This window comes from Bison bison, unplaced genomic scaffold, assembly GCF_000754665.1.
Source record: "Bison bison bison isolate TAMUID 2011002044 unplaced genomic scaffold, Bison_UMD1.0 scf7180017864475, whole genome shotgun sequence".
Classification (NCBI taxonomy): domain Eukaryota; kingdom Metazoa; phylum Chordata; class Mammalia; order Artiodactyla; family Bovidae; genus Bison; species Bison bison.
Genome location: NW_011495036.1, coordinates 3,107,853 through 3,117,511, shown reverse-complemented (window position 1 = coordinate 3,117,511; position 9,659 = coordinate 3,107,853). Strand labels below are relative to the sequence as shown.

Sequence of the window (9,659 nt, the reverse complement as noted above, 5' to 3'; positions counted from 1 at the left end):
ATGAAACCGAAACAGAGTGGAGAGAAGAGGAACACCCAGGGGAAGGCAGAGCGGAAGGGCAAGGCAGCAGGCATAAAGGCTGCGTGAACCACGGCACCGGCCAGAGGCCGAGACCCTCAGGCCGCTTTCAACCCCTCAGCACAAACGAGCCTGACGTCTGCATCCTGGCCGGGCACCGGGAACCTCAGCAGTGAGATGTGCAGCCTCAGGAGGGCACGCATCAGAACAAGCAGGAAGGTGGACTAAGTTGAGCTGGCACCTAGTATCGCTGGCAGTTCTTCCCGGGACAAAGTCTTGGGGAGACCTTGAGAGACCGCTTATTCTGTTGCTCAACGAATACTTCAGTGTGCCTATGATCTACCAGGAACTGCCAACGCCAGTGCTAGAGACAGAGAGGAAGGTGAGCCAGCTGCCCTTCACAATCCACCTCTGCCCTTAAACCCCAGGGAGGCTGGCCACCCAGGCCTTGGCACCTGGGCTCGCTGGGTGAACGTGGGTCCGCAGGGCAGGGGATGTACTTCCTCAACCCCCTCCCTGTCTTGCTCTGGATCTGAATTTCTCAGGACATACGCAATGACACCAAGGTTATTTCCTGTGGGAATATCCAAAGCCACCCCTCCTGCGCCAGGGCAGCCTATTCTCCTGCTTGTCACGCACACTGTGCTGCGTTACCACGCCGAGAATGCGGTACACTTCAGAGGCGATCTTTGCCTTCTCTCCCCTGAAAAGCTGACATCCCTTGCCAGAGTGATGAGCAGTATTCAAGAATTCCTGCTCACTGACCCTCCAGAGCAGGAGAGTGGATAATGAAGGCAGGGATTAAACAGAGACACAAGGCAACAATACGAAGTGACGGTATACCAGCACATAAAAGAGGAAGCAACACGGGGGTGGGAGAATGGAGAGAGAGGGGCAGGGCAGAGTTCTGCTGTGCTACACTGCATTAACTTGTGATTAAAAAAAAAGGGTTAAAGAAAAGTTTGAGTATCTATATACTAAATTGATTAGTCATAAATTCAGAAGTGGAAGAAAGTCCATGAAAGGCTGAGGCTCACAGAGTCCATAGCAGTCTCTACTTTCAAATATGTGGGGTTTAAATCTTACTCCCTTGAACTTACTGGAATATTATAAAATTTCATTTCAGTAGGAAAAATCATTTCTTACTGATAAGCAACTTCAGTCAAGAGTTAAATTAAGAGGCAGCAAGGCCACCAACTGCTGATACAAACTCAAGTGACATGAAATCAAAGCACAATTTTAGCAAATTTAAAAAAGAATTCTGAAAACTTCCCCAATTCACCAAGCAAAATATCTATTTTTCAAACACACTGAGTTACTCCAACACTTAAGGTCTAGTCTCATTTCTTATTCACAGAGGACACTACCTCTGAGAGCTTCCATGATTGGCTGGACGGCCTCAGACCACTGATGGGCGTTGATGGTGCTGTAGACCCCGGGGAAGTCCCTCTGCCAGATCCGCTGGCCAACTGACCAGATTCCCCCAAGTTCCGAGTTTGCCTGCAAGAAAGGTTACTGCCTTTGAGGACACTCACTCTGCACATATACCAACAACTGAAGCTTAAAACATAATGCAGCATTTAAGAGCTGTAACTGCTTCGGCCCAATCACTTTCAAAAAGGTGTTTAAACGCTCTGATTACTACTATACAATTTATTGGCATATTTTATACAGATTTTTATTAAAAAATTAAGGCACACGAAAGTATTCCAAAAATATTTCATATAATTTAGGAATGAATTATATAAAACACTTTTTTTTAGCAGATGTTTTATTTACATTTCATATATATAACATATAGAACACCTAACATCTATATATACATGTACATAAAATACATACCCCTAAGGGCAAAAGTAATAGCAAAATGGCTAATGATATAGACTCTCAATCTAAGATGTCATAAAATGTAGCAGAAGGATAGCATTTCTACTAATAACACTGAAACTATGCATATAATTTATACCTTTAAGTCAATGACACTGGAGAAACATTCCAAACTTACTTAATAGAATGTGGAGGAAAAAGAGTACAAATACTAATCTGGTCTGCTGCTGAATATCAATAATGAAGAAAGGGATTTAGGTAAATTCTTGTTAATGTTTTGTGAACATACAAGAAACTCACTTCACATTTATGTGAGACACAGTGGATCATCAGAAATCAAAAATTTACTTCTTTCCATCTTGGAAGAAACTATTAAGTGAGTTCATCTACTCTCTCATGAAAAATAAGAAATCTAAAATCCTAGTTACCGAAAAAAAAAATCTTAATGCTCTGAATAACTATTATTGTTAAGAGTGTTCTTGTAAATAATATTACTTGCAAAATAAATAACATTTAGAAAACTGCACAAATCAGTTAAAAAGAAAATAATAAAACAAAACCCAAACTTCTATCTAAACTACGCCGGTTGTTTGTCAGGTAAAGTGACACCTATAAAGTATGTTAGGAAACCTGATCGGAAGGAGCTGAGCACAGATTTTTACTCCATCCAAGGGAAATTAAGATTAGAGGAATCTAGATCTATTCTTTAAATTTAAAGGCAGTTTAATACCTTTCGTGAATCACATGGAAAAGAAAACAGAAACTTTGCTTTTTAAGTGAATGGCATCACTATATTGAAGCAGTAAGATATTCTGAGGAATACTTACAGATTTTATAGCAGGTGGTATTCTTTTCCAAAGATATCTTGCATTGTTCCTAATTTACATCCCCCCAAGAAAGAACAAGCAATGTTAAAAAATCGCCTCAGTAAATAATTAAAATTTTAGATCCCACTGCAAACACACAGAAGTATACTTTAAAATTCTCTATACAATACAAAATGAAATTTAGTTTTACATGAATTTGTCCAGGGAAAGTAAGAGTGGTTTTCCAGATAAGACATGAAATATTTTTATCAAACTAATATTCTGCCGTTTTTAGTAAACTTTTTAAAAATTCATATCTTAAATTGAGGCAACAATGTAAAGACTTAGATAGAACTGTCTAAACCATTCATATATAAAATAAACCAATTCATACACTTTCAAAGGCCTAGCATTCCTAACAATATGCATAGTACACAACGCTTTTCTCCTTATCATGACCTCTCCCCCTACGAGTGAGCATATAGGCACCAAAACTTCTAGGCAGCTTTTTCTTTTTTCAAAGAGTTTGGAAGCTTGAATGACAAGAAGCATATGACGAAAGCATTATAAAACAGGAAACATAATTTGTATGCCACATGAGTAATGAAAACCTCGGTTTAGTTTAAAAGGTACAAAATGAAAAGGTTTAGAAGAATTTAAAGCAAAATTTAACAGCAACCATCAGTGGGACGCAGCACTACAAGGGACTCTTTTTGCACAATTATACTTTCCCACTTTTCTTCTGTGAACATGAACTAAGAATAATTACAAACAAAACCTTTCAAGAAATGTTATACACTGATAACAAATTCCTTTTGGCTTTCTCAACTTCCCCTTTTAGTTTCTCTTAGTCTACTGATTACACGGGAAGTTAAATAAACAGAGGTCATAAAAAATACAGGTTTGATAACCAGAGGGAAAAAAAGATCAACAGATTTAAAGGAATTTATTGACACTGCAGTTTCTCATAATAAATTGGAATGTTTCTTAGAAGACATATATAAAACAGGTGTATTTTAAAACAACTCAGCCTAATGATAATTTCTTTTTTTTTTTTTTTCACATGTTTCAATGCCATTCTCCCAAATCTTCCCACCCTCTCCCTCTCCCACAGAGTCCATAAGACTGTTCTATACATCAGTGTCTCTTTTGCTGTCTCGTATACAGGGTTATCGTTACCATCTTTCTAAATTCCATATATATGTGTTAGTATACTGTATTGGTGTTTTTCCTTCTGGCTTACTTCACTCTGTATAATGATAATTTCTTAAGTCATGATTCAATACATGAAACAAGCTCCTTGGACCCATGTTTCAGTGATACTACTTCAATGTAAGAATAATTTCCTGAGGAAGACGCTTCTCTTGGCTTTAGGTAGAAGGTACTTACATGTCATTATGGAGTAGATACAAAGCTAGAAGCTGACCATACACTGGGGGTGTAGCAATTCCTCCTGGAGCCTATAAGGCCAAAAAAAACAAAGAGAAATAAACCTCATTTATTCTTTTATATTTTAAAAAGTGTTTTCTTAAGTCACCTAAAGAGTAAGCATACTTTGTAGCAGTTGTTATTATGGATGGAGAAACGGTGCAGGAAGCATCAGACACTAAACCCAGAAGATTACACTTAGCTCTTTCTTCAGCTGCGACTCCTCTGTCTGGGCCTCTATGTATTCATATACACAAGAATATTTAAACGCAATCCCTTTCCCAATTTTCAAATTCTTACTTTGTTGTACTACTGTAAGAAATGTCTCCAACAGATTCCTAAAGCAATATGATTAATTCTGCCCATGATACCAAATACATTGAATATCTAAGTAAACACATAATAAAGAGAAAAACATCAGCTGAGTTACAAAAGAGCTGAGTTACAAAAACATTCTTCTCCTCACTCAATTTCAGTTCATTCAGAAGACATCTATAAAGTGTCTACTGGAGAGCTGCTGCTTCTGGCAGCTGTCTCCTTTGGTTAATTAACTTTTTATATCAACACTATAAATGCCATTAAGTGCCTTTCCTCGAAAAAAACCTTATTACTTTAGTAGTTGCGTGATACAATGTTCACCTGTCCTTCTGAAGACAAGGGGCTTCCCTGGTGGCTCAGACTAGTAAAGAATCTGCCTGCAATGCGGACAACGACCAGGGTTCCATCCCTGGGTGGGGAAGATCCCCTGGAGGAGGGCATGACAACCCACGCCAGTATTCCTCCCCAGAGAATTCCAAGGACAGAGGAGCCTGTGGACTCCTGGGGTCAAAAGAGTCGGACACAACTGAGCGACACACACACCACACACACAGGTGCAAAAGAGTCAGACACGACTGAGGGACACACACACGAACAAAAGACTCGGGCACGACTGAATGACACACACCACACACACGAGTCGGACACACTAAGCCACACACACACACACAAGACTCGGATATGACTGAGTGAAACACACAACACACACACACGCAAAAGAGTCGGACACCCTGAGCCACACACACGAGTAGGACACACACACACACACACAAGAGTAGGACACACACGACACACACACGAGTAGGACACGACTGAGCAACACACACAGATACCACACACATACGCGGACACACGAGTCGGACACGACTGAGCGACACACACACACCCCACACACACACACAAGTCGGACTCAGCTGAGAGACACACACACACCACACACACACACACAAATCAGTCGGACACGACTGAGCGACACACACAGACACCACACACACACGCGCACACACGAGTCGGACACGACTGAGCGACACACACACACACACACCCCACACACACGAGTCGGACGCAACTGAGAGACACACACACGACAAACGGCAAGCTTCCGAGCTAACGTGAGACTAAGAACGGCTTTCTGAATCAAGCAAAGGCTACAGCGGTCACACCTCCGTCTGTGCCTGTGCCTGCACTACAGTCTTAATAAACCCACATTTCTGCACCTCTCCGCACAGCGCAGAGGAAAGGCGTTTAGTCCAGCACAGAAGCGTATGGAGGGTGTGAGGGGCAAAGACGCACAGTGGTTCCGGACTCACTAGCTGAACACAAACAGCGAAAGGCTCCCGGTGAGTCTGGGGGGACCAGGCCCGGGCGCTCAGCCCAGCCCCCCGGGATTCTCACGCCAGCTCCCGCGCCCTCCAGGCGCCGGCCCCGAGCCCCACGGGCCCCAGGCCCCGTTACCCTGGAGACCGAGGCCGCCCGAGGCCTCGCGACCCAACCAGGCGGACTGCTACCTCGAGCTCCTGGTTCTCGCACTGATCCAGCAACTTTTTGAAACTAAAGGAACTTTCCGCCATCACCGCCACTGGCATTTTCCAAGCCGGTCCCCCGCCGCGCCTCCTCAGCAGAACCAGGCCCCACTCTGTCCCTCGGGGCGTCGCGCCCGCGATGACGTAAAAGCCGACGGCGCCGCCGAGCGCCCCTGCGCAAGCGCCTCGTTGGTTCCGCTGCGTCATCAGACGTCGCTGCGACGGGGACGGGGTCGCCGCCGCTCTGACCCGCCCTCTCGGTGCCCTGGAGGACTGACCCGGCTTCTGGGAGCCGCGGTCCCAGCACATGGCAAAGGCTGGGCGGGAGGAGTTCTGTGCATAGTTGAGGTTTTTCCAGTGGTCGTGTATGGATGTGAGAGTTGGACTGTAAAGAAAGCTGAGCGCCGAAGGATTGATGCTTTTGAACTGTGGTGTTGGAGAATACTCTTGAGAATCCCTTGGGCTGTAAGGAGATCCAACCAGTCCATCCTAAAAGGAAATCAGTTCTGAATATTCATTGGAAGGACTGATGCTGAAGCTGAAACTCCAATACTTTGGCCACCTGATGCGAAGAACTGAGTCACTGGAAAAGACCCTGGTGCTGGGAAAGATCAAAGGCAGGAGGAAAAGGGGACGACAGAGGATTAGTTGGTTGGGTGGCATCACTGACTCCACGGACATGAGTTTGGGTAAACTCTGGGAGTTGGTGATGGACAGGGAGGCCTGGCATGCTGCAGTCCATGGGGTCGCAGAGTCGGACACGACTGAGCGACTGAGCTGAACTGAACTGAAGACTTTTTAAAGTCTACTTTGAGACCTTGCAAACTTAAACGTTTAAACTAACTTTTGTTTCCGCCTACACCTGCTCCTTCAGCAGCCCTCCCACAGCAGTGAAGGCGCTGTAGTTCTGCCTGCCGGGCTCCCCTCCTGCAGGCCCCCACGTTTTTGCCTCCAGGTGGAGCTTCTCTGGCTTGGACCTTCGAACCCTAAGGTGCAGTATTCTGTAGACTTCCAGTCGCACTGCCCTCCCCACGCGGCCACTGCAGCCGAAATGAGATTTTCAGAAACATGATCAGATCTCGTTATTCTTCTGAAAATGATAAAAATAACAGCAAATCCCTAAACTCCAGTGTTTGACATTGCTTGTGTTGGCTTAAAAAAAATAGCCACAACTTTAAAAGTTGAGAGTTGTGTTTTCAAGTAGTCCTAAGAGAACTGCTCTAAAGAGCAGGGCAGGGAGGAGTCAGGTTATACAGAAGTCTTACAACAAAGGGTAGGTGGTCTGAACATCAAAAGATTCAGTTCAATTCAGATCAGTCGTGTTCAACTCTTTGTGACCCCATGGACTGCAGCGCACCAGGCTTCCTTGTCCATCATCAACTCCTAGAGCTTGCTCAAACTCATGTCCATTGAGTCAGTGATGGCATCCAACCATTGCATCCTCTATCATCCCCTTCTCCTCCTGCCTTTGATCTTTCCCAGCATCAGGGTCTTTTCAAATGAGTCAGTTATTCGCATCAGGTGGCCAAAGTATTGGAGCTTCAGTTTCAGCATCAGTCCTTCCAATGAATATTCAGGACTTACTTTCTTTAGGATTGACTGGTTTTGTCTCCCTGCAGTCCAAGGGACTCTCAAGAGTCTTCTCCAACACCACAGTTCAAAAATATCAATTCTTTGGCGCTCAGCTTTCTTTATGGTCCAAGTCTTGTATCCATACATGACCACTGGAAAAACCATAGCTTTAACTAGTGGTCATTTGTCAGTAAAGTGATGTCTCTGCTGTTTAATATGCTGTCTAGGTTGGTCGTAGCTTTGCTTCCAAGGAGCAAGCATCTTTTAATTTCATGGCTACAGTCACCACCTGCAGTGATTTTGGAGCCCAAGAAAATAAAATCTCTCACTATTTCCACTGTTTCCCCATCTATTTCCATGAAGTGATGAGGCTGCATGTCATGATCTTAGTTTTTTGAGTGCTGGGTTTCAAGCCAACTTTTTCACTCTCCTCTTTCACTTTCATCAAGAGGCTCTTCAGTTCCTCTTTGCTTTCTGCCAAAAGGGTGCTATCATCTGCATATCTGAGGTTATTGATATTTCTCCCAGGAATCATGATTCCAGCTTGTACTTCATCCAGCCTGGCATTTCGAATGATGTACTCTGAAAATAAGTTAAATAAGCAAGGTGACAATATACAGCCTTGACATACTCCTTTCCCAATTTGGAACCAATCCATCGTTCCATATCCAGTTCTAATTGTTCCTTCTTGACCTTCATACATATTTCCCAGGAGGCAGGTAAGGTGGTCTTGTATTCCCATCTCTTGAAGAATTTTCCACAGTTTGTTGTGATCCACACAGTCAAAAGCTTTGGTGTAGTCAATAAAGCAGAAGTAGATGTTTTTCTGGAGTTCTCTTGTTTTTTTTTCTATGATCCAACAGATGTTGGCAATTTGATCTCTGGTTCCTCTGCCTTTTCTAAATCCAACTTGAACATCTGGAAGTTCATGGTTCATGTACTGTTGAAGCCTCACTTGGAGAATTTTGAGCATGACTTTGCTGGTGTGTGAGATAAGTGTAATTGTGCACTAGTTTGAACATTCTTTGGCATTGCCCATCTTTGGGATTGGAATGAAAACTGACCTTTTCCAGTCCTATGGACACTGCTGAGTTCCCCAAATTTGCTGGCCTACTGAGTGCAGCACTTTAACAGCATCATCTTTTAGGACTTGAAATAGCTCAGCTGGAATTGCATCACCTCCACTAGTTTTGTTCATAGTGATGCTTTCTAAGGCCCACCTGACTTCAAATTCCAAGATGTCTGGCTCTAGGTGAGTGATCACACCATCGTGGTTATCTGGGTCGTGAAGATCTTTTTTGTACAGTTCTTCTGTGTATTCTTGCCACCTCTTCTTAACATCTGCTTCTGTTAGGCCCATACTGTTTCTGTCCTTTATTGTACCCACCTTTGCATGAAATATTCCCTTGATGTCTCTAATTTTCTTGATGAGATCTCTAGACTTTTCCATTCTATTGTTTTCCTCTATTTCTTTGCATCGATCACTAAGGAAGGCTTTCTTATCATTGTTTAGAGAAAGCCAGATATATTGAGTTAAGGAACTTAGTGCTCTTCTGTGTACAGGAAGATGCAAGAGTCTGGGCTCGCTGAAGTCATTCCTTCACATGCATCTGAGCTCTCTGGGCCCGTATTCCTGGGTGTTTCACTTTCTGAGTTCCTCAGTGCTCACTGTAGGGAGTGGCTGCAATCTGATGGCTGCTAGATGAGCAGGTATTGTTCTCCTTCCTGGGTGCCCTCAGGGCTCAGAAATTCACATTTGGAGGGCTGGAATCCCTGAAGACTGACCTCCTTGTTGACTGATATGGCAGGAAGTACTCCATTTCTCACCTGGCAGCGTTTCAAAATCTAATTCCTGGATGCCTTCTGACTTGCTTTGGCCATCCTTGTCCTCCTTAGTTATCTGCACAGTACTTACCGCTGTGCGTGCTCAGGCCTGTATGACTCTGTGCGACCCCATGGACTGCAGCCCACCAGGCTCCACCATCCAAGGGATTCTCCAGGCAAGAATACTGGAGTGGGTTCCTCCTCCAGGGGATCTTCCTGGACCAGGGAGTGAACCCATGTCTTTTGCATCTCCTGCATTGGCAGGTGGATTCTTTACAGCTGAGCCAAGGAAGCCCTGCTTGTTGCTAGTGAAGTTACACTGTGCCTTATTCAGTTACATCTC

General features: G+C 44.0%; 1 protein-coding gene across 1 annotated transcript in view; it reads right to left on the bottom strand.

The window, feature by feature from the left end:
- The window catches only part of COPS8 (COP9 signalosome subunit 8), a 13,233-nt gene extending 7,159 nt beyond the window's left edge, over positions 1 to 6,074 (bottom strand). Inside the window, exons 1-4 of the mRNA XM_010862046.1 lie at positions 5,906 to 6,074; positions 4,041 to 4,111; positions 2,673 to 2,721; positions 1,386 to 1,518 (exon numbers count right to left, since the gene is read on the bottom strand). Of these exons, the coding sequence (XP_010860348.1) occupies positions 1,386 to 1,518; positions 2,673 to 2,721; positions 4,041 to 4,111; positions 5,906 to 5,983 (331 nt within the window). The 5' untranslated portion in view covers positions 5,984 to 6,074. The remainder of the gene's footprint in view (positions 1 to 1,385; positions 1,519 to 2,672; positions 2,722 to 4,040; positions 4,112 to 5,905) is intronic.
- Between the last annotated feature and the right edge of the window lie 3,585 nt (positions 6,075 to 9,659).